This window comes from Primulina eburnea, chromosome 12 (assembly GCF_022965805.1).
Source record: "Primulina eburnea isolate SZY01 chromosome 12, ASM2296580v1, whole genome shotgun sequence".
NCBI classification, from domain to species: domain Eukaryota; kingdom Viridiplantae; phylum Streptophyta; class Magnoliopsida; order Lamiales; family Gesneriaceae; genus Primulina; species Primulina eburnea.
Genome location: NC_133112.1, coordinates 34,537,520 through 34,563,461, shown reverse-complemented (window position 1 = coordinate 34,563,461; position 25,942 = coordinate 34,537,520). Strand labels below are relative to the sequence as shown.

The 25,942-nt window shown below is 34.4% G+C and overlaps 1 protein-coding gene across 2 annotated transcripts; it reads left to right on the top strand.

Annotated features, from left to right (window-relative positions):
• The first annotated feature begins 2,910 nt into the window (after positions 1-2,910).
• Positions 2,911-25,370, top strand: LOC140808468 (ATP-dependent DNA helicase SRS2-like protein At4g25120). Of its 2 annotated transcripts, none has more exons than XM_073165623.1 (29): positions 2,911-3,571; positions 3,842-4,640; positions 4,717-4,758; positions 4,908-5,071; positions 5,815-6,010; positions 6,287-6,343; positions 6,430-6,535; positions 6,624-6,757; positions 6,884-6,958; positions 7,071-7,196; positions 7,260-7,391; positions 7,500-7,583; positions 9,422-9,535; positions 12,188-12,288; positions 12,980-13,046; positions 13,376-13,417; positions 14,292-14,369; positions 14,504-14,713; positions 14,829-14,867; positions 15,042-15,113; positions 15,198-15,284; positions 15,356-15,412; positions 17,035-17,240; positions 17,331-17,424; positions 17,850-17,900; positions 18,471-18,533; positions 18,687-18,746; positions 21,392-21,454; positions 24,946-25,370. In XM_073165623.1, the coding sequence occupies exons 1-29, from the start codon at positions 3,459-3,461 to the stop codon at positions 25,033-25,035; spliced, it is 3,522 nt and encodes a 1,173-aa protein (XP_073021724.1). In that variant the 5' UTR covers positions 2,911-3,458; the 3' UTR covers positions 25,036-25,370. The 2 variants fall into 2 exon arrangements, with proteins under 2 accessions (XP_073021724.1, XP_073021723.1); XM_073165622.1 differs by having other exon boundaries at positions 2,912-3,571; positions 13,376-13,426; positions 24,946-25,369.
• Positions 25,371-25,942: the final 572 nt, after the last annotated feature.

Sequence of the window (25,942 nt, the reverse complement as noted above, 5' to 3'; positions counted from 1 at the left end):
CTCTTAATATTTTGTACTTGGTTTGCCATCCAAAGACCAATTGGTCAAGATTTTAAAACGTCTCCCAAATGAGATTTTATAATTACAAACACATCAATATCTTTAAGTTGTTTAAAATAAGTTCATTCAAACACTTTAACATTTATAAGATACACGAGCTTATAATTTATTTTAAATAAGTTTAGTCAAACACTTTTTAATTTCTTTTCAATTACTGTGATCCAATATTCATTATATGTATGTGGAGAATGACGATTTAGTCCTCGTGCTTGTATGCTAAAACACTTTTGATTTCTAAACATTTTTATGCAACATTTTTGGTCCCTAAATTTTAAAAAATGCGATAAATGACTAAATATATCATACTATTACTTTATGGACAAAAAAGTGTTACATTTAAATAAATTTGATAATGTCAAATCATGTAAATTTATTTTAAAAAATGTATAAATTTTTGTTCATAAATATGGTTAAAAATATAAATAAATTAATACTATAGGATTATTTCAGCCTCATTTTTGCCCTATTAATTCCTTTCCTTAAATATTTTAATGCAATATTTTAGCCAATAAATCTCTTAAAAATTATGAATGCGCACGATTGAATGTATGATATTTTAAAAAAAGTACGAAATTAAATCGTGCTATTAACTCAAGGCAAGAAGTAATTACTTGATATCTTTTAAATTTTAGAGAAAAATTATTCTGTTAAAAAAATATTTAAACTGTTAATAGACTTCTTGGCAGCTCAATTATTTCTACAACAATGGTGTTAAATTTTTATTATAAGTAATTTAAAATAATAAGTTACAAAAATTTATGATGATAAATTTTAATCATTTTACATATTGCTATGTTTTATTTTTACTATATTAAAATTTTATATCAATTTTTTTTCTCAAATTTTTCTTGTATGTATTTCATAATAAAATATGTCAAAATAAAAAAAATGTGATTTTATTTATGATAATGTTTTTACTAATAATATTTTACCTTATAATATTACAATGTAAAATTTTTAGTCCCTAAATTTAAAAGAATGAGATGTGTTTACTCTTTGTCGTTAACTTTATGGTTAAAGACAATGGCAGGGATTTTGGATGACAACTTTCCTCACGAGTTTGAAGCCCTGTGGAGAAAACCCGAAACAAAGATGTGGATCTCCGATTTTTTCGGGTTTGGATTCGGGTTCGGGGATTTTTTTAGATCCTCGATGTAGTTTGAGGCGGGTATGAGATTACTATCCTCATCTCCAAACCCGTTTCGAAAATAATATTAATAATAAAATAATAGTATTAATAATATTATTTTTTAAAATATTAATAATATATTAATATTGATATTAATATTATAACTAATAATAATAGACAATAAAAAGTTTTGGTTCGAGAAAATTTCCGAATCCGTCGTTGCCTTACCATGTTAATATTTTTGAAACGGGGATGAGGGTGTGGATGAGAAGTTGATCCCCGAAGTTTCGAGTTTGGGGATTCCCTGAGCACGAAAAAGTGGGGATCGGGGCGGTATGGGGGTGGAGATGGAATTCGGGGAAGGGGATGAGGATGGCAAACCTGCCTCCGCCCCGTCCCATTGCCATCCCTAGCCGGGATCGAACATGTCACAATTTTCTTGAAATTTAGGGACCAAAATTATTATATTTAAATGTTTAGGGACCAAAAATGTTTTTCTATGAAAGTATGCGGGCTAAAATCATAATTTTCCCTATATGCTTCTGTGCGTTTGTAATCGTACAATTATATTTGAATAATCTAAATTAGTTCAAGTTTAGAATGAAATCATTACGATTATTTTCGGAGCTTCGCATATAATTATACTTGATAAATTAAATATTTATATTTTTTTATTTATCATAAAATTGGTAATTTTAGATTTATTTTATATTTATAATTTGGTTTCTTACCTACAATTACAATTTCTACTTAATCATTTAATTAGTACACACCATGCTGCATGCTCATCTAACAATTCCTTCTTCAACTTTGTAGTATTAATAGGGGTGATCACATTTTTTTATTCATCGTCCGAACCAAATTTCATTTTTTCTTATATTTTATAAAAGAGTAGATCTTATGTGAGACCGTCTCACGGATCTTAATCCGTGAGACGGGTCAATCCTACTCATATTCACAATAAAAAGTAATACTCTTAGCATAAAAAGTAATACTTTTTCATGGATGATCCAAATAAGAGATCAGTCTCACAAATATGACGTGAGACCGTCTCACACAAGTTTTTGCCTTTATAAAAATTACGACAAAATAATAATCATAAATCGCACAACATATATAGGTCGATTATTTTTTAATCAAGAACCGCGCCAAGCCACCCTACCTAAACCGCTTGATATGATATTTGACATATGATTATAATAATTTGGAAACAAAATATTCAACTAAAGAAACTGACATTCACTATATTTCAACTCTCTTCAAAATTATTGTTCATACAAATAAAACTCATATTCTTCTTAATTATTGTTCATGTTAGTATTATATTAGAATATTTATTTCTTTTACTAGAAATATTTTGTTTGAAGTTTGAAAGTAAAAAAATGACAAAATAATGTAAATGACATTTTTTTGTGAGTACGTTGTATTGTTCAATTATTAACTTAGTTTTGAATTTTGATAATTGTTTTATCTAGTTTTATCTTTGTAATTGAGTTATATTTTATATTTAAAAGACATTATATTGTTAATGATTACGAATAAATTTGAATATATGTTCTAAAATTTTTAATTTAAACCGCTTGAAACATATAAAAACCGACTAATCCTACATGTAAACCATGATTTTTTTTTTTACAATACTACTTATTGCATATGACAATTCGGTTTGATTTTTTTTTTTTTTTTTTAAGAAGCACAGAACATCACCATGATCACATCGAGTAATTAATACTGACCACCCTCCATTTTTCAGAGAAGAAACGTCTTTCCCATTAAATGTTTTACTACCAAGTAAAAATCCAAAATACATATAAATCTTCATAAAAAGTAAAATGATCTTTTAAACTCAATATTTAAAAAAGCCAAGCGTAAAACCATTGTAAATGAGACAAATGTGCTTTATTTTTTAGAAACTCAGGGTTTTATGAACCTAAAATTTTAGACAGGGGTTTTATGGCTTTTTTAAATATATTTTTTTGAATCAATTTTTCTAAAAATATTTCTTTGGGGGTGAAATACAATTTGCCCACACAAATGTCCTAAGGTTATAAATGTAATTAACCAACAATGGGGATATAATGGCAATTTGCTTAAATTCTTTGTCCACGCCCATTATAAAACGGTAGCCTATGGGAGGGAAAATTTAAATGACATTGGCCACCTCTATTTCCAACTTCACTGTACTCTAGGGCTCCGTTGAATTGAATTTCGTTCTCAGTCAGCCAAGAGTTCTCGCAGGCTCGGCTCTCAACTTAGATGAGATATAGATATGAACGACAAGGAAAATGCTGGAGGTGAATTATCAGCAGAGCAGCGGTCCCGAATTTCCCAAAGTTTCAGGGCTGCGAAGGCTCTGCTCTCCCGCAAACGTGCGCGTTTAGAGTAAGTTATTATCCCATTAGTTTGCAAAAGGCTGTTTTATCGAGTCAATTTGTTTTATTATTCTGGGATGGAGGAAAAATTACTTCTTGTTCAGTATTATTCAAGATTGGGTGGGAATAAGGTTCGTTCGGGATTTAATGGTTCATTTTCTTCTTGTTTTTTAAGATTTTCAGGCATAGCCATTACATTTTCTTTTAAATATTGTCGTAATTGGCAATATATGTTTTGTATATTGGAAGTTCTGACGCATTTGAATTTTAAACGGTTCAGGGATCAAGATGAGAAGGTAAGAGAAAGCCAGGTGACATTCGGTGAGATAAAGAGGGCTCCTCTTTCGGAAATTTCGTCGAATTTATCAGCTACAGTTTCTTCAAAAGGTTGCAATTTATCAAATTGTGAGAAAGGTGACCGTGTTAAGAACAGGGTTAAGAGTGAAATGCTCTCAATTTCCAATAGGCAAGTTAGATGTAGAGCTGGTCCGTGTTCATCAAATGAATCAATCAGTGGAATTGAACTGGTTGATACTGGATTTGAGGTAGAGAAAGTAGGTTTTTCTTCAGAAGATGGATCAGATATAAATTTGTGTGGCACTCCCATAAAGCAACACGGCTACGCCAATGGGTGTGAGTGGAATTCAAATAACAGTTCTGTGAAACCTCTGGATTGTCCTGATATGAACGGCTGTTTGATGACGCATGATATTGTGGCAAATGGTTTTGATGAGTCAAATTTAGAACAAATTGATGCTCTCTGTGAACAAAAGTTAATTGGAGAATATGTGAGGGTTGATAGCTCAATTAACAGCTCCATTAACCAAATGGATAGTGAAATTTTGTGTAAAAGTTGTGAAGAGGGTAGCACCGTTACTAATTTTGATGTTAGCGACGAAAAATTAAATACTAAACAAATTCTAAATTCTGGTGCGGTCAAATCTCCGGATGAAGTTGCTAAAAACATGCCTGAAGAATATGCAAAGTATATTCAGTCTTTGAATGAGAGGCAGCGAGAAGCAGCATGTTTTGACATTTCAATCCCTTTGGTGATTGTTGCTGGACCAGGAAGCGGGAAGGTCTGCTCTCTGCCAATCTTTCAATCACATGTTTGCTTGCCCTTTTCATTCTTAATCTTATTGGTTCCCATGTCAGACATCTACCATGGTTGCACGAATTTTGATGCTTCTAAACGAGGTAATGTTTAGTGATTGAAAATGCCATGTTGATCAAGCTTATTATTTTCCTCTCCAGCTGATTAGGCCTTCCCCGGTCTTCTTATATTTGTGCATTTTTTATTCCACGATATAAACTTCTTTTCCACTCTATTCTGTAATCAATTCCAGGGTATTGGTACGTCCCATATTTTGGCTATGACATTTACCACGGCTGCTGCCACCGAACTTCGTGAGAGGATTGGAGCATTTGCTGGAAAGGAAGCAGCAAAAGATCTTACTATCTGCACTTTTCATTCATTTTCTTTGCAACTCTGTCGTCAGCATGCTGAGAAGTATGTATATCTCCACACTCATATGTTATAATTTTGATTCCAAATTAGTTTACTTTTGAAAGTTCATTTTGGCTGGTTTATATTAAATTTTCAACGAATAAACTATTAAAGCAGATTGTAGTCCATCCAATTCAAGTATTTGCACGTCGATGGGATAATTGAATAAGTGGACTAACTCTAACTGCATGGTTGGATATATTATCTTATGTTTATACTTTTAAGAAACTACTTTTAAATGAAATACAATCAATGTAACTCGTAGCATGATAAAAGTTCAGGAATGTGCCAAAATTGTTATCCAATGACTTATTGTAGAATGTCCAGAGGAAAGTTTTTTGGGTAAGGTGATGGTGCCACTAGTATTGGTGCTGGTTTATTATATTTCACCAATGCAGAATTAGTTTTATTTTTTAAACATTGTAAAGACATTTACATCAATCATCTTGTTGAGTTTCATAATGTGTTTGCTTGCTGTCTAATACATAGTATTATATTGTGCTTCTCTTCAGTACCACTAATAGTTCATGAGTTGTCCTGGCATAGATTTCTTGGCCAACACACGCTTCAAGCTAATTCTGACAATATCACTAAAATAATATTTTGTGCACCGGACTTGTTATTTACTATTGCAAGAAACATTTAGTTTGATTCTTTCTCAACCATCGTCCTATTCTTAATCTTACCTTATGAATAGGTTTTTTTTTAATCATTCTCAAGTTGATATGAACATTTTATCTCTATAGGTTAAGCCGCACAACCGAATTTCTAATTTATGGGCATGGCCAACAAAGAAGAGCCATCATCGAGGCTGTTCGTCTATTGGAGGATGGAAAAAGAATGGCTAATAATGAGCTTTGCAAGTTTACTGAATTATCTGAGGTTAATTCTCTTAAACATTTCAAAGACAAGTCAAAGAAATGGCTAAAGTTTGTTACTCAGGTAATTAATTTCCGTCTTTCTGCTTTATACATTTATGGAGAAGGATTTAAACTTCATAATGTCTTTTTAACAACCAATGGCTTGAAAGCAAGAGGACACACTTGTAGTGTGTTTGAAATGCACAGGACTCATAGAACTCAACATTGATACACATGATGTTGAAAAATATGCACTAACATAGTTAACCTTTCAACTAGATTTAAGTATTTCACATGTTTTTCTTTTTGTTTATCTCATTGTCGTGTTGCTTGTATTAATGGAAATACTACATTTCAGGCTAAAGCTTCTGGAAGGTCGCCTGAAGATCTTCATAAAATGGGCGATGAGATGGGAGTAAGTTGTTATGTAGTTTTTTTCTTTTTCTTTTTGCTTCATTTGGTTTTATCCCTTGGCATTGAAAGTTAAAAAATCTGCTTCAGGCTACAATTCTCCAGAACTACAATAACATATTGAAATCTTGTAATGCATTGGACTACCACGACTTCATCAATTATTCTGTGAAGCTACTGACAGATTTTCCCGAAGGTTTGTCATATGCGCCAATTAAATATGGGATTTCAGTAAATTTTGTTGGGTAATGACCCTTTTAATTATCTTGTGATCTTGTCCGCAGTACTTGAGGAGTATCAAGAATCATGGAAAGCAATTGTGATTGATGAATTCCAGGATACCAGTGTCATGCAATATAGCTTGCTGCGGATCCTTGCATCCCATAAACGTATAACTATTGTTGGTGATGAAGATCAGGTTCATTTCTTCCTCAATACTTTTTAATCTTAAACTTGGTAATATTGCCTCTTGATTTACCTTTGGAGTAATTTTCTAATAATTTATTTGATTTTTTTTAATCACAATTCACCAATCATCCTGCAGTCAATTTTTAGTTTTAATGGTGCTGATGTTTCTGGATTCGATGCATTTAGAAAAGATTTTCCAATGTACAAAGAGGTTAGCCTTGTGTTATTTTCCCCCTCTAATATACACAGTGTATGTTTGAAAAGCTGCTAGTTTTAGAAAAATGCCTTTAATTTAATGATGTTTCTTCTTCTCATTTCTTCAGGTGAGACTAAATAAAAATTATAGGTCCACTCGCTGCATTGTTGAAGCTGCATCAAACCTCATACAAAATAATTTAAAAAGGTGCAATTCAAAGGATGTTCTTACGGATAACGCTTCTGGATCAAAGGTAAACACCCTTGAAAACTCTGTGCTTTCTCCTTTTGTATTATGACTAATTTTTTTTGTCCAGATAACCATGAAGGAGTGTGGCAATGAAGATGCACAATGTGCTTTTGTGATCGATAAAGTATTGGAAATCACATCAGACCCTTCATCTGCTAATTCCTCCTGTGGAAATATTGCTGTGCTCTACCGGAGGCAGGTTAAGTTGATTTTAGTTATGTTCAACTTTAAGTGCAGGTGCATTCGGTCATTAGATAAACGTTGTATGCCACCCGTGCACTTAATGTGGCCATTCCTTGTTAAACAGGTAACCGGTAGAATATTACAAACTGCTTTCCGCAGTAGAAAAATACCTTTCAACACACATGGAGTGGCCTTCTATCGCAAAAAGGTAGCAAATTTGAGTTTAAATTCTCACAAGTTCCACAACTACTTTATGGTTTTCTTTAAATTTGTACTAGATTTTATCTGCTAGGCCTATTATTTATCATATTTGCCTACAATTGCACTTTCTATTTATGAAATAAGTGAAGTTGGATATCATGGAGTTGTAACACGTAATATTCAAAATGTAGTCATTCCTCTGAAAGTCAAGAATGTAGCTTAACAGCAATGAATGACCATTTATTCTTCTTTAAGCATTGAGTGACATCTCTCTCTCTCGATCAGTATTCAGTGTCGACTTCCCACTTCTGAGAAGTTTAGCATTGGAAGAGAAACTCTTTCTCATTCTTATTTTTAATATATTATTCAGTCAAAAGTATTCATTTAAATAGGCAAAGATGACAAAATTTAATCCCATCAAATCGGGGATAATATTCTTTCACAATCCTATCATGCCAAAATCAACTCAAATTAAATCAAATCTATATGTAAATTGATTTATTCAAATATGGGTAAACTTATCAACATATACTTTGTTCTTATAGCGCATACGCATGCATTTAGGGTTGTATGTTGAGAAGGAGCTCTTCTTTGTGCTAAGTATTAGGAGTTCAATCTTGACGGAAATTGTGATTTTGTTACCAATTTTTTTGTGGCTTCCATAAAATCTTATTAAGAAGGAAAAGAAAATACTAATGTCTAATTGCTTGACGGAAACAATCTAGATTGGGTTCAATGTTGGAGTTTTAATTGACATCGTGAATCTTATTTGCACTAAATAGATATGGACTTCCCATATATAAATGAATGGCAAATGTAATCTCAACCTGTGTGCAGAGGTTGGGGAAATCTGAAATTATTTAAGATCAATTCTATTGTTAACAATATTCTTAGTGAAAGCATTATAGCTTTGAAAACATAGTCTTTGCTCGTCAGATACATCCAGAGTCGAAGTTTCAAATATTAGTTACTTATATGTAAGAAGTTGAATTTTCCGAGCCATTCTTCTTTATTTGTTCTGTCTGAAGTGCATTGCTTAATAATATCACCTTTATTATGTGTTTTTGCGGATTACTCATCCGCATGTTTGTAATCCCTTCATTATTATCATAAAGTTTAGTTTCAAATGAAAAAAAGAGTTGGATAGCTTTTTTCAGAGGATGAGATTAAAAGAAAAATGTTCGAGAGTGACGGAGAAAAGCTCCGGATCCAGTTGGTTTTACGTTGGCATTTTTTAGGAATGTTGGGATTTTGTCCAAGGAGATATGATGCATGTTTTTGATTAGTTCTTTGAGGGGTGTTATAAATGGTGTTACCAATTAGACATACATCTGTCTGATACCGAAAATTTGTGTTACGATCGCCATCACTAACCATTTCACTTTCGTCTTTTAATTATCTATCTGATTTCTTTGGCATACTAGCTCCAAATTCCTCTCGACTGCTAACTCATCTGAGCACTGACCCTCAAGTTCTTGCTCATCCTAGTGTCAAATTTTATTTTCTAACTCCACTAATCTCATTTATGTGTTTCCAAAAACTTCTTTATTCCAAATTAAAAGCTCACTTTTGACTATTTAAAATAGTCGGTTGAAGAATGTTGGGACAAAATTAAGATTTGGGCATCTAGCTGGATTGAAAAACATGTAGAGTTTAAGAACTTCTTGATTTCAGACTTTATGAGAAATTGGAGTTATATATGTTGTTAAGCATGGTTTGTCTTTTTTTTTTCCTCTCTGTGCGGATCATTATCATTTGTCTGCTATAATTATTGCTTCTAATTAATGTATATAATACAGTTTCCTATAAAAAAACTGTGATTGAGCAAGTTATGCCTTTTAACAGGTTGTTCGAGCTATTATTGCCATGCTGAATACCACCTTGCCTGGTTGTGACGATGGCCCATTTCGTCAAGTATTCAAGGCTTTCCTGCCATTTGAGAACGAGGAAAAGAAGAAGGTACTTTTTCTATTATTCCAGTGATTATGCATTCTAAACTTCTAGTTAATTTTTTTGGGATACGACTTCTATGTTTCAAGCTTTATGATATGAGGTCTTGGGTTTTCATCGTCAACATAATTATTAATTATCACTATAACTTAGAAATTGAACTAATTGGGCCAACACGTAAAAGGAGTATCTCATTTCAAAACTATAAATTGGTAAAAGAATGACATTTAGCATCCACCATCTAAATGCAACAAGGAATGTTCTAAATGGCGGCCGCCTAGACGGGAGGCGCTTCGTCAACCGCACTGCCTTTTACCTTAGGCGGTTCTATAGGTGGTAGAAAATGAGCAGAGGTGAGTGAGGCGGTCAAAGTCAGCAAAATTAAAAAATCCTAATTATTAATACAATTATACACTTTTTTCCAAAACATTGTAGTCACACCAGCCCAGTCTCCCAAAACCCAGCCTCCTTCCGTCTCGAACCGCCCACCACCGCTGCTGATGCCCTCTTTTTATTTATATATATATTTGCAATTTGTATAAATTGTATTTTATTATATTGTATGAAGCTTATTTATGCACAAACATCATTTAATTACATATATCACATAAAGAATTATGACTATTTGTAATCGCATTGCATGATTTTATATAACTATGTATAATAATAGTGTAAAAAAATTAAACCGCCTACTCGGGAAGGCGGTGGCGGGTGCCTATATGCCCCAAAACAACCCTCCGGCATCCCAATAATTAGACAAAATGAATGAATTTATATAGGCTTTGTGTATGAGAAAATGTACAACAATACAAATGATAATATCTAACGCATGTATGACAAAGGTGAAAGATTGATAAAATGAACGCCCATGGCTTCGGACATCTTACATATCCATTTGCCTCGCTGCAAGTCTTGAGCAATCTGTAATAAATCCATTATTTGTGGAATATATATGCCTTAAGAATGGGATGCAAGCGACTGACACTCAACACAATAGATAAAAAAGAACCCATTATGCATACAAATTGGAATATGAGATACATATGAACATGGTCGTGCATATGAAACACATACATGATATCAAGGTGCAAGAGATGAATAAGGTGTGGGTTCATATGCAACTACACCTCTATTGACCCACATGGCTGTGAGTCTGACTAATGCATGATGTGCCTATCATCCTCTTCTTGAAACATCAGTCATGCATTTTACTGCATCCATTGAGACCCGCGGCCTCAATATGTCTCGTTATCAACATCCACTCCAAGGTCGCCCACATGAAATGGAAACAACAAGAGCAAAGAGAGAAGTTCAATATGTTACAATGCAATGCTCTTACGTTCACCTTCTCAGTAACATGTAGCACATGCTGACATGCCTATATACTGTTTTTCTTAGAATTGCCTATGTACCATTTTAGTATCATGAACTTGCTATTTAAATGAAGCCACTCAAAGCATGTATTACGTGCCTCAATACTTAATGGGCCCTAATAAAGGACTTAGGCCCAAGAGTTCCCAAGGCCTTGGGAGAATCTAGACGTGGGGGAGAGAGGAATAAAATGTGAAGTAGGGGAAGGGCTGGGGTTTCATTCGGTTATTTTCCTTGATTTTTGTAACTAGCATTGCCAGAGGAGAGCAAGAGCTCTTGTACAGAGTTAATGCTCTTGGTTTACATTTTATATTTCATATATAAACTTACATTTTAGCATTCAGAATTATATTTGATCTATGAAATTAGGGTTGCAACAGCATGCCATTTTGAGAAGAATCCCAGAAGATAAGGCCACAATCTCATGCAACATTATTTTATATATACATCTACTGGTCTAAAATTCCTTAACTAGCATGAAAGATTATTACATCTCCCAATATCAGGAAATAGATCCCCAAAAGTGAGGTATTCAACAATCCCACAAATTTCGCTTAAACCATTTAGCAAAATTTTCAACTGTACAAGAGATTAGAAGGTTTAAGACATTTACCAGTTGCCTTCTTTGAGAATCTCAACACCTCAAATTCTTCCAACTTGAGAGAAGGGTGAAGTCAGCTGGTCCTTCGGAATCCATCAGGAAACACAATTATGGGTTAAAAGATTTTTTTTGGGGGGGGGGGGTGGTGGGTTGTGGTGTGGTGGTGTTGAATACAGTGAACCGTCTCTTATCATCACTGGCTCATCATAATGTTTAACTTAAAATTTGGACAAGGAATCTATTTAAATGCTTTCAGAAGAATCCTAAATTTCCAGACCATGGAGTATAGATCCATGGTAAAAAATGTGATCGATCCATGCATGTCGGGCTTTCAAAGCTGTGGTCAGGTTTGTGATACCATGAAGTGCCCTGTCCAAGAAAAAATGTGGACATTTGTCACTCCATATACCGTGTTAAGGTTGTGACAGGGCAAAATAATGAGCACAGGTCCGTGCTTGTGTCCTCAGGTCCATGAGACTTCAATTTTTTCCAGAACTTGATTTTTTATCCCAATCTTGGAATTTGGACCCAAATATCCAATTCTCAATTATCATATCAATTGACATTAAAATATATTTTTGGATGTTTTAACTTGAGAAATTTTAATAACAGTAGTTTTGTGGCCTTTATATATATATATATGAGTTATCCACTACTTTCTCGGGTTTTTTTGCTGATCAACTTTTCAGGTGATTGAGCACATTGACAAGGTTTCAACAGTAAGGAAATGCAGCTTTATTTCAGCATCACGTGACATATATAATGCAAAGATATCTGGAACCTTTAAGAGGTTTGTTCTGTATGTCTTTATCATTATTAGAAATGTAGTGAAAACCCAAGCCAGTAATACAATGATCAAGGTTGGTTTTACTTAAAAAACATTTGTTTATTTTGAGATTATTATGATTTCTTGACATCCATACTTGGACTAGCTTTGGCAGCTATTAGACTTTTGCTGATTAGTTTCATTTTTTGCATATAGTCGAACCGCATGGAACTGTGATGCATGTGAAAATTATATTTTATGCTCATGTTGATATTAGTGGACGATACAATTCATCCTTAATTTGAACTATTTCTTCGCAATATTCCCTTTCAATGAATTAGCAATTCTATAGATTTGAATAATATATCCAGAGAGGTTATGTATTACCAGATATGCCTTTGACATTTTGTATTATGGAAACTCTGTCTAGAGATTAAAATACCAAAATCAGTTATATTATTGGTAATAAATATTTTTCTAATACCCCAACTACCTGTAAAATGTTAGTGACTTGAATAAATGAATAGTAGTAAAACTTCGGAAACCACAACCCAGGAAACTTCTCCATCAGACGTTCATTTGGAAGCAAGATAACTGCCTTTTCTTTATGAATAACTCCTTCTTCCAGAAGTATCCACTGTGTAAACTTTTCTTTTATTTTTTAAGTTTTTATATATTCCATGTGCTGAAGGTTCACAATTTAACTTGATTGTAGGGCCCAGCTGACTCAAGGACGTAAGGTGTTACTCACTATAGACATGATATCGAAACTTGTCCATAGAGTAAGTCAACACGGAAAATTGATTGGGTTTGTGTATTTCATTTTCTATGCCTTTCACGAGATATTTGGGCCATTAGCACAACCTTGTGTTAATATTTTTCTTTTCATTGCAATAAATATTGATAGGTGAAGTTTATTTATTTCTTTAACTAGAACATTATGCTGCTTCAACTTTTGTCGGCATCTCCGCCTATGTTATATCTAATGTTTTTATGACAAACATGTTTATCTTTCCATATTTTTAACCTTCGTATCGTATCTTAAACATGTTTCTTTCTTCTAATGAAAAATGTTAACAAACTTCTTCATTTACCAATTTCATGCTTTCAGGAACAATCAATTTCCGCTGTTATTACTTCGGTGGCAAACATGGTGCCTCAGGTTCTTTTGTCTTTGTTTAGAGAAATAGCAATTGCCTTTCCTTTACTGCGATTCCTGTTTATGATAAGATTTTTAAAAAATATAATACATACATACAGTTTTGCCTGATTTTTGTAGACTAGCACTGTTCATCAGCTATTGTTGAATATTAGACTTTACTGTCCTTTTATTCATTAAATAGCAACCTATACCATTAATTGTTATTAAATTTATGATTTTCGTGGTATAATTCACTATTTTATCTGAAGTATTGGAAAGGTTTTCCGGAATTTCATGTTTAATTTTTTTATGGAGAATGAACTTCATTTTCTTCAATTGACACATAAATTTATGTTGCATCTTTTGTACTGAATTGAATTTCAGCCCTTGGCTGAAGAAACTTTGCACTAGTTATTGTTTCATCAATATCTCATATTCTTGTTGTGTTAACATCACTTGGTGATCAGTGAAATTAATTGGGTCATTGTGTTGATCACATTAGTGGAAATTCAGATGTTCATGAATTGATTAAAATTGGCTGCTAGAAGGTAGGATTGCGGTTAAATACACATTTTGATTTGGATTGTACTTTATGGTTACGCTTCTACTACACGTCTTTCACGCTTCTGAAAATTGGTTTGAAGTTATGGATGTTTTTGATAAAACTTGAATCAGTGACTGCAAAGCTAACTTTAGGGGTCCGCCAAACCCAACCCCCCTTCTTCTTGGGAGTTTTTCTGAAAAGTAAAAAGAAAACAAGTTTTGGTTAGATTTTGGCTTCTATTTTTTCATTTGCAACATACTGTTTGTAGTCTCTCCATCACCCCTATTCCTATTTATCATTTTGACACAAGAAAATTTTTCCTTCTAATATCTGCTTCTGTAGAAATACCTTCTTGAACAACGAGCAGTTCTTGATGTTGATGGAAGCAAGTTGCTAAATGAGGATAACGATCTTCGATCTGTAAGCGTGGACTTCTTCTGTATCTTCTTAAATATTCAATGGTGCAGATGGCAGAAATATAACATCTTCCTTCTCAAGTTTGGCAAGTACAGTTTCTTGGGTACATAGACTAATTGTGTTGTCCCACTGTGCAGGTGTTGCAGTATCTGTTAGATGATGTATCTGTGTTTCTGACAACAATACATAGTGTTGCAGAAGGTGGAAATGATGGTATGGCAGAGGGCATAGGTTGTGTGACTACACTAAAAGCTTTTATTGATCATATTTCTATACGCGAACGGGAAAATTTTCAATCAAGAAAGTATGACAATAAACACTCTGTCACCCTTACTACTATCCACCAGGTTCTGCCAGTTTAACTGTCATAGACATTTAGTCTTCATTCTTGGTGTGCGGCAGTTTTGCAAGTGTATACTTCTTGACTTTTTAGTTTTTTGCTTTTCTCTTTTCATGTGGCAGTCAAAAGGCTTAGAGTGGGACACAGTTTTCATTGTAAAGGTAGCAGCTCAAATCTTGGCTTTACTGACGTATTGCCGGATCTTCTTGGCTTCTACTATCATAGTATTTTTCATGACTATATGTTACTCCATGCAATTGATGCTTTTATCTTGAAGGGTGTTGTTTTTATTTATCAACCATGGACCTGACGCATGGTTTGGGTCAATTATTCAGGCAAATGAAACAGAGGTTCCCTTATTGCATGAATACAGTGGTATTCTAAATGAAAATGGTGCCTCTGTTGAGGTAACCTTATGTTTAGATGAAAAACGTCTTTGCAAACTTGTCCTCAGACGTCATTTAGCTATCTGACTTGTTTTGCACTTGTAGGAGGAGAGACGGCTGTTCTATGTTGCAATGACTCGTGCACGTGTAAAACTTTTTATTCTCTATGTAATTATGGATTCCAACTGGCAGGTAAATCTACAAACAGCTTTTGATTTCTTTATTTCCTGTTCCTTCTCAGCTTCAGCACACTTCTCTTTTAGGTTCTGCAACCGTCTCGTTTTCTTAGAGAAATACCACATCATCTACTGGAGACCAAGGTGAACTTTTCTTTTCATTATCACATGATCCTGTAATTTTCTGGAAAATCTTGAGGAGCACATTTCTATTTTTATGCAATTCTGGGCTCATTAATTTATTGTCAAAACCTACTAAAAATTGTTCAGATCATTCGGGGAAAAACAAAGAAAAGAAAATTCAATTACGTCCACAACACTCTATCAGTTACACAAATTGCAGTCTTGAGAACCACTATAGATACCTAGGAGCATATACCAGCTCCTTCGTTTTGCGTACTTCAAAAAGTGAATATGCCTTGTGATTGAGTTTTTGTGTTAGTCATACATTTTCCATCTTAGTTATACTCAAATCCTCAGCATACATGAAACATATCTAACATCAAACATTTGCGAATTCACAACTGTTCCTTTACAACAACACTCCTTGTGTTGCACTAAACCACACATTTAGATTGTTGACTTGCCTACTATGACATTAAAATGGCCAATAATATTACGTTGATGTCATTTTCTGAACCATGAGCTTGATAACATGCAAAAATCTATTACTAAGATGAGAACACAACAACTTTAGTTTTCCACTATTTCTACTCTTACTATTGAACAGGTTGATTATAAGTCGATAACTTGTTTTTACTTTTTTTATTGCTAATCTCCGTTCTGTTTCTCTGAAAGTATCTTTGGGTTATAAGTTAGATATAAAATTGTAGGCTTAATGATTTGGAATGTTAAGGGGTACATTTTCTGCCATTGTTACAAAACTTTTAACCAACAAATTATGCACATGTTTACTCAAAGAAAATAAATCAATACGACTGTGTAAAAAAGAGAGAATGATATAATTTTTCGATAGATATCATTGACTGAATTCAACTATATTTAACAGGTTACAACGAATCTCAATCCCAACAATTAAGGAAAGGAAAATTTTTAAAAAATTTCACAAAATAAAATCCAAACTTTAAGATACAATGAGATTTGATTGTAACTAATTTATCTAATCTAATCTTCTAGTGTAAGTGAATATTTCTACAGATTGTTTTCTCATGTATGTCAGAAATTAGAATCAAGATGTGCTGGAGTGTCTTTGAACTTCCAACTTAGTCTCCTATTATCAAGTTCCGATTGATGTATGACACACGTCAGTATTTTTTATTGTATGATTTGCCATTATTTTCTTATTTTACCACCTGTAAGTCCCACTGTATTTACTTCAGTTGCTTATGTTCTAAGTAATGAAAATTTTACACGTTTTTAAAAGCCAAGAAATTTCTTTGGTTTTGTTATTGATCATTTGTTTCTTTTACGGATAAAATGTTACATATGGTGCCTTTTAGTGTGAATCGACAATTTACATGCTCAACCATTTAATCAACCCTTGGAAATTATACTAAAAATCTTATTTATGGTTGTCGATGTTGTCTGCTCCATCTACCGTTGTCATTGTCATCTGCTTCAACATTTCATCAAAAAGTTCTTTTCTTTACATACATAGCGCATAATACTTTTATATCCTCTTGGATTAATGCCGACTAGAATTGTGCCGAAATATACTTTGGTAGAAAGTTGTTGTGCAGGTTAATTCATTGCTGAATTTTCATTTATATTCATGAGATTTAGTCTGTTGTTCTTGTTTTATGTAGGAAGATCTGAATTCAGTGAGTTCAAATGCAAGTTACAAGAAAATTGAGCAAACAGAAGTGTTCCAGATTCCTGTTGGTCTGAAAATGGAATCTACTGAAAGCAATACCACGCAGCATGTCTCTTTTGATAATCCACTCCAAGAGGCATCAAACGATCCTAGTGAAGCAACTGAAAGCTTTTTCTATTCCAGCAGCTTCTTGAAAAGGTTTTCTTTCAACGCTTACCAGTGGTGGAATGCCATAGATTAACAGGTCTATTTATACCGAATTGTATTTTGATTCTTCATTACATATAGGTTCAATACAGAGAATCGAGCTGTTGTTTCACATCTGTTCCATCAGTGGGCCAAGAAACCCGCATTTCGTGAGCCCAAGAGATTACTCAACAAAGTGAGCCAGAACTCCTATCCTTCAAACTCTTGCAACCAATTTCCATGTGTCTTAGAAAGTTTCTTGAATCCTTTAGTTCAAAATTTTATTTTAATTTTGGGAGCCAAGTTTATCCTTTCTACGAGGTTGGTATGTTTCTCAGATGTTCTACATTCTGCATGAAGTGTATCTGGCACTATGATGCAGACATCGGATGGATATTGTTCTTTCTGTATTATTGAGAAACTAAGCTGCAATTCTCTTTCAAAAGAAAAGGCTGACTCCATGATAAGAGATATGCATTTAGACCATCGTGCGCAAACTGGAGCATGTGTTCAAATCACGTCCTTTCAACTGTTCTATTAACTAGTTTTATGAAACCTGGAATAACTATTTAATGTTTTATATTGTCTTACCAGAGGTTTATTTTCTCTCATTTTATTCAGGTTGCTTTTGTGATTGATGAGCGTCTAAGTGCCAAAAAAACCACCCACAAGGTTGTAGTGGCCCATTTGAATGCACTGCAATCCATCAACTTTGTTATTTTTTGAACTCCAGCTTTACTTCTCTCTCTGCATCAACTTGCCTTGGTTTTACCAGTTCTGTTTCATTATCTTTTAATTAAGAACTCATTTACATGGATACAGTATGATATTTTAAACCAGCGTCTCCTAGTAGCTACTGCCATGGATAATTAAAACGTTTTTAGATCATAATTGATGATCGACCAGAAAGAATGGTAAAAAAAAATCAGTCTAGCTCCATCAATATATACAAGAATATACATAACAGGTAGCGCTGAGTAGCTATCAAACATGTGCAACTGTGATACAGTTTAGCTTGACATACATTTGAACAGATTCTAGTTAAAAAAAATCAATTTCAAAAAAGTATTATGCTGGTAGCCTCAAAAAGCTTACGAACCCTTTTAGATGAGTTTGATATCTTACTTTAGATGATTCAGACAGTCTTATGTTGGTTTAAAGCCGCATAGTCTCCTATTTTTTTAAGTTTCTGTTAGTGTTATCTGTAGTTATTAACTAAGGAATCCCTTCCTCATTGATCAGGATGTTTTGCGTGAACTGAAGTTATGTTTAACATCTGATGAAGCCATTCACTTTGCAGTATCAGTAAGTATCATTTCTCACTTCAAAAGAAAGGGTATTATTTCTATTGGTAGTGAAAAATTGAATGCTTCAACTTAACACAACACTGCACTCAAGGATGCTTGCAAATTTGCACTCATGTTCAATACTTAAGAAGTTTATTGTTTTCTCATGAAGGTACTGAAGTTGGAACAAGTTCCTGCTGAAAAGCGTGCTCATTTAATGAGAGAAAAACAGGTAATTCTATTTCAAGTTTCTAGGCTATAATTCCTTTGAGCCATCAAAGGAAGCCATCTGCAATGGTTTGTGGTATATTTACTTTAGTTTTATATAATAGTTAAAAACAGAAGCTGCTATGTTGACTCTGGGGCCATATAGATTGGGTAGAAAAGAATATGGCTTATTCATTGACTGATTAGGAAAATAAAGGTACTCTCCCTTTTATAGATAATAATTTCAACCTATACAATAGGAAATGAAGTTAAAATTATGGAATAGAAATATACGCTGTTATGATAATTGATGCACGCATATCCAGCCCACTAGTTTTCAAGATAACTGATAGAGAATCTAGTTTACTTAAATTTTTAGGACTCTAGTTTACTACTTATCTATTTGAAAGTTGATAGGGAAAGGACATGGAGAACGATTCTTTGTATTTATAAGTTAGTGTATGAACATTAATGGTTAAGCGTAAATTTTCCTAAAAGCTCAGTGTTAAAAGATCGCGAGGTTCAATTTAATGAGTCTCAAATCATAGACGAGATCGTGAGGTTCTCTCCTAAAACGAGCCTCAATATCCATCGTAAACTCGCTAACCGTCCTGTAATGAGATCCATAACTCGGGACCATAACATTCAGCTAGTCAGTTTTGAATTTTAGGAAACTAATAGGATCCTTATAGTTACAAAATATGCAATCAAATCTCCCTCATATCAGGGAACTGATTTACCAGTGATTCTCAGCAATTGTTCCCAAATAGCAAGTGTAACGCCCCAGATTTGACGACTGTCCTCACTGTATCAAGACGGGTCTTTCCAGCGTGCTTATGTCCTCACTCACACGCACCCTGGGAAACTTCCCAGAAGGTCACCCATCCCAAAATTTCCCCAAGTCAAGCACGCTTAACTTTGGAGTTTTTATGTGATGAGCTACCGAAAAGAAGATGCACCTTCGTGATATGAGTAGTACCAATCAAATCTTTTAAGCCCTCTTCAACTGTTCAGTCCATTACATTGCACAGTCTCGGAATCCCTCTCATTCCCGTGTGGGTCGGTTCATTCATGTTCCCTCCACCTAGAAGCCTGCCAGGAGCCGCTCATTGTCCGTGCAACTGATGGCACCGGCGATCACCCCCCGCCCTCTTCGGCCCCGGGCCTCACATTTGTAACGCCCCAGATTTGACGACTGTCCTCACTGTATCAAGACGGGTCTTTCCAGCGTGCTTATGTCCTCACCCACATGCACCCTGGAAAACTTCCCAGGAGGTCACCCATCCCAAAATTTCCCCAAGTCAAGCACGCTTAACTTTGGAGTTTTTATGTGATGAGCTACCGAAAAGAAGATGCACATTCGTGATATGAGTAGTACCAATCAAATCTTTTAAGCCCTCTTCAACTGTTCAGTCCATTACATTGCACAGTCTCGGAATCCCTCTCATTCCCGTGTGGGTCGGTTCATTCATGTTCCCTCCACCTAGAAGCCTGCCAGGAGCCGCTCATTGTCCGTGCAACTGATGGCACCGGCGATCACCCCCCGCCCTCTTCGGCTCCGGGCCTCACATGCCCACCAGCTTCCGCTTGGTTCGTCCCCGAACCACACCGTACTAAGAGAACCTGGCTCTGATACCACTTGTAACGCCCCAGATTTCACGACTGTCCTCACTGTATCAAGACGGGTCTTTCCAGCGTGCTTATGTCCTCACTCACACGCACCCTGGGAAACTTCCCAGGAGGTCACCACCCATCCCAAAATTTCCCCAAGTCAAGCACGCTTAACTTTGGAGTTTTTATGTGATGAGCTACCGAAAAGAAGATGCACCTTCGTGATATGAGTAGTACCAATCAAATCTTTTAAGCCCTCTTCAACTGTTCAGTCCATTACATTGCACAGTCTCGGAATCCCTCTCATTCCCGTGTGGGTCGGTTCATTCATGTTCTCTCCACCTAGAAGCCTGCCAGGAGCCGCTCATTGTCCGTGCAACTGATGGCACCGGCGATCACCCCCCGCCCTCTTCGGCCCCGGGCCTCACAGCAAGCTTTCACAATAGTTGTTTAAATAAAAAAAGAAATAAAAAAGTGAAAACCCAAAAACCCAAGTGAAAAAAATCAATCCATTTAACACCAACTTGTTTGAATCTGGTTGTTAACTGGGCAAGTTATTATACTTGACTTGTTTTTCATATTCACTTCTATATTAATGAAAATTATTTTTTCGGTTTCTCTTAATATTTACAATCTATTTTCTTTGTTTTGTATAATTTCATAACAAAACAAATAACAATTGGTGGGTTATATTGAATACCTAATGTAAACCAAGTTGGTTTTTTGTACTCTTATCAGGCCAGGCTAAAAACAATTTCCCCCCTAAAATATTTGAAAATTACCTTTTCTCAGCAACTTCTGTGAAAAATGACCTCTATCACACAAACACATGGCATCACATTTGGGACCATGCGTTTTTAGTGAAATTGAAGTCATTTTTCAAAACACTTCTGAAGGAAAGGTCATTTTTCTAAACGCCCCTCATCTGTTAGACAATTTGTCGAAGTAATATGTGACAGTATGACTTTGCACCTTTTAAGTTTCGTGCACATGTTCTTATGTTTCTAATCTTGGTTATGTTTCCATCACTATCTTACGCGATTCAATATTTTTATTCAGGAACATTTTCAGAAACTTAGAATTGAGAGTGCGATGGGTTCATCTGAAGCAACTTCCAAACAGGTATTTTGCTATCCTCTGTATTTTATTTCTTAACATTGTCACCCGTAGGCATAAAAGCCTGATCTCAAGCTTTCATCATCTCATGACCAATTGGATCAGTTCTCCACATTTTTAGACGCATGGTCAAATTTTTATCTTCTTCTATCACTGCTTTAAATTCTTATAAGCTGTTGGCAGCAGAGGCAGATCCACCAAGTGCCAAGTGGTGCAATAATCTCATTTCAAACGAAAATCTTTTGTAGATTTTTATATAATAATTGACAGAAAAACAATTAAAGTGTTGAGAAATAATTCTTGTATATCATATGCATGGTGTCTGTACATTAATATATGGACTCTACTTTTAAACAAAACCGGAAACAAATCTACCTAACCAGGAAAATACAAATGAACTCCTAAAATCTCTTTAAAAGAATATGTACAAAAATATACAATATTCTAGGAAATCTTCCAACACTTATCCTCAAACTGGCTCGAATATGTCACTCATAGCAAGCTTGCCAACCAAATTTTCGAACTATACTATAGGAAGACCTTTGCTTGACTTGTAGTAGGTATATAAGGCAGACATAATACACCACTGTCAATTTTTTCCTTGATAAAATGCTTATCCACTTCTACATGTTTTGTTCTGTCATGTATAACTGGATCATGAGCTATAGAAATAGCCGCTTTGTTGCACAATTGACTTTAATCGGTGTGTATAAGAATCCTCAACCCTTCCAGAGAAAATCGTTATCCACAGCGCTTCGCAAAACCCATTTGCAACATACCAAAATTCTGCTTCAACACTACTCTTTGCAACAACATTTTGTTTTTTGCTTCTCTAAGTAACCATATTACCTCCAATAATGGTGCAATATCTTGAGATAAATCTTCTATCATTTACATCGTCTGCCTAGTTTGCATCTGTATAGGCCTACACTTGAAGGTAGCCTCTATTTTCGAACAAAAGTCCTTTCCCAGATGTCCCTTTGAGATATCTCAAGATTCTGAAGACAACTTAGAAATGAGTATGTCCATGTGAATGCATGGATCGACTCACAACACTTACTGCAAAAGCTATGTCGGGTCTGGTATGTGCCAAATGGATTAACTTTCCAACTAATCTTTGATAATGTTCTTTGTCCATCGCTTCATTAGGTGCTGCAGCTTACAGCTTAACATTAGGTTCAACTGGAGTATATGTTGCCTTACAACCAGTTCTCTCTGTTTGTTTGAGTAAGTCAAGAACATACTTACGTTGGCTGATGAAAATCCCCTTCTTCGATCTGGCGAATTCCATCCCGAGAAAATATTTCAGCTTTCCAAGGTCCTTGATATCGAATTCAACTTCAAGTTGTTTATCTCAAGATAATCGTCTCCGGTCATGATAATGTCATCGTAGACAATTAGGATGACCACTTTACCTTTGGTGGAATGTTTGAAAATATAAATGTGATCAGCTTGGCTTTGAAAAAAATCACGTCTCCTCATTGCATTGCCAAATTGCTCGAACCAAGATCTAGTGGACTTCTTTAGCCCATATAGGGCTCTTTTCAACTTGCACACTTTTTTTTTTTGTTCAAACCTTTCTTCAAAACCCGGAGGTAAGTCCATATACACTTCTTCTTGTAAATCTCCATTTAGGAACACATTTCAGCGTCAAACTGATGAAATGGTCCGTTGGAGATAGCTGCAAGAGACAAAACTTTCTGATTGTGTTAATATTAGCGACAGGGGCAAAAGTCTCTGTGAGTTTGAGTAAATCTTTTAACTACAAGTATGGCCTTGTATCTCTTTACACTTCCATCAGATTTGCACTTTACCATAAACACCTTTTTGCACCCAGCTATCTTTTTGTCTTTCGGTAGATCAACCACAATCCAAGTATCGTTTCTCCTATGAGCATTCATTTCTTCCATCACTGCTAATTTCTAGTTCGGATCACCTAGTGCTTCCTGGACAATTCTTGGAACATGTTAGAAATCTTAGACACAAATGCTTTATGAGTGTTTGACAATTTTTCATAAGATAGAAATTTGGCAATGGGATGGTTAGTGCATGCTCGAATTCTTTTCCTAAGTGCAATTGGAATATCAAGATCAGAGGGAGATATATCAAATGATAAAGTGGAAGTAATATTACCTTGACTTGTAGAACCATCACTCGGCAAGTTGGATTGATCATTTGCTTGAGAAATAAACGAGCAGTAGCATTTTTGAGGAAACGCCTTCTGGTGTAGACTTGAAGTTCCTGTTGGGGCTTTTCTCCCCTTGTCTTAGATAAAGTAATGTCTGGCAAAGACGTGAGACTACTGGTTTCCGTACTGCCAACAGGTTTTTGCACAAAGGGTTTATTGGAATCAATTAAGGGATCATAAGCCTTTGGTATTATTTCGTGAACAAGTAATGTGTCCCAAAAATTATCTTCCTCAACCACTATTTTCTCCCCTTGAAGATAATTAGTCTGAAAAAATTACTCATCCTCTACAAATCGGACATCCATGCTCTCAAATATTTTTTTGTGACAGGGTTAAAACATTTATGTCCTTTCTTGTTAGAAGCATAGCCGAGGAAGACACATTTTTCATATTTTGGATCAAGTTAGGACCAGAAATCATTAGGTATACACACATAGCAAACACAACCAAAAATTTTTAAAGAGAGGTTTGTAGTGATGCGTGAGGTAGGAAAATAACTTTTTAAGGTTTGCAAAGGTTATCAAATTTCGAAATCCGAGATGACATTCTATTTATCAAGTAACATGCAGTTAAAAGGGCATCCCCCAAAAGATATTTGGAACATTAATTGAAAACATAATGGCTCGATCAACCTAAAGTAAATGTCTGTTTTTTGTTGTGGTGTATCTCGGCAAGTTGATTGGTGAATCATTCACTTTTCTAGCCGAGGAAGACACATTTTTCGGAAGCGAATTTAAGCCCTATGATCTTTGATTTTTCTCTGATACCAAATTGACAGAAAAACAATCAAAGTAATGGGAAATAATTCTTGTATATCATAGGCATAGTGGCTGTACATTAATATATAGACTCTACTTTTAAACAAAACTGGAAACAAAACTAACAAATGAGCTCCTAAAATCCCTCTAAAAGAATATGTACACAAGTATACAATATTCTAGGAAATCTTCAAACAATATTTTTGTAAGAGTACAAGTTTATGCCCTCAATTCTGTTAGTCAGATTATGAAAATTTGTTCATGGCAATTTACTGTAGGCAATGAAAAATTTCTTGGTTTCAAAGATAATTTAGCAAGATTCCAAGATGGCCTTTGTCAAAATATTTCACAAACTATACACTTTGAACAAGGATTTAAATTGGTCGAAGTTAACTTTTGTATCAGCTGGTAGACAAAGAACATGAAAGTTACCTCATAGTCTCCCCATATATATATGTATACATACATATACCTAGCCATGATGATAAAAGCACCTAGTTTTCTTGTTGTCAACTCTTACAATGTCGCCTTTTCCTCTTTTCCCATGACAGATTGCTTACTTACAGAGTCTTGGATGCACAACAGTGCCAACATCCCGCCTCCATGCTTCTCGTTTGATTGAGGAATATAAATCCTTGTGACCAAACTGTAATAGATGGAAACTAATGCTAGAGAGTAATTGCTTTTTATATATGTAGATTATTATTCTTGCACATGAGTCTAGTTCGCACAAGATTTCATGTGTGTCCTCCAAACCCTTCAATTTGCTGGATTTTCTCATTCTTCATGAGAGATTAATTCTATATATTATAAATCCAGGGGTTTAACGTTGTCCATACCATATAATGAGTACTTTTTGGTATGGCATAGACACAGACATTGTGAGTTTTGTAAGAATACATGAATAAGTTATGTAATTTTCGATATTGATAGTAATTTCTGCTGAAGGTTTGAAAATCTTTATTGAGCCTTTTTACGCTTTAAACATAGTGGTTTTGTTCAGAGAGACTACATTATAAACACTTTTTTCTTTTTAATAAGAATTATTTCACTCCAAAATAAAATTTGTTTATTTTTGTTATAAAAATAGTTCATAAATTGAATCAAGAAACTGAATTAATAAACAAAAGCACAAAATAAGATTTTACTCTTCTGCAAACTTTTCGAGTTGTAGAGTTTTAATTGGGCACTCATATAAACAAAAGCATTACATGGACACACCATAAAAGGATGTTTAGTGTTGATTTTATTGTAGAGATTTAATCACTGGTTTCATCCTATGAAAAAAATAAAGTTTTACTCTTGCCGCAAACTTTTCGAGTTGTAGAGTTTTGATTTTTTGAATTTAATTTTTTTTTTATGTATGATTATTTAGATTTTGAATTTTGTTACAAATATTATTTTAGTAGTATTAGAGATTATTTGATTTTTTAGACATTAAATTTTTTTAATTATTTATATACACATTTAAAATATATTATTTGTTATATTATATTATTATTTTATATAAAACACCATTATTCCATTCCGATTGTCGGGTTATGTAGT

What these genes read in the sequence shown, in the direction of transcription:
- LOC140808468 (XM_073165622.1), top strand. Translation starts at nt 3,459, where the DNA reads ATGAACGACAAGGAAAATGCTGGAGGTGAATTATCAGCAGAGCAGCGG. An exon ending in ATTTTCCAATGTACAAAGAG is followed by an intron (nt 6,959 to 7,070) that starts GTTAGCCTTGTG and finishes TCATTTCTTCAG; the next exon opens with GTGAGACTAAATAAAAATTA. An exon ending in ATAACGCTTCTGGATCAAAG is followed by an intron (nt 7,197 to 7,259) that starts GTAAACACCCTT and finishes TTTTTTGTCCAG; the next exon opens with ATAACCATGAAGGAGTGTGG.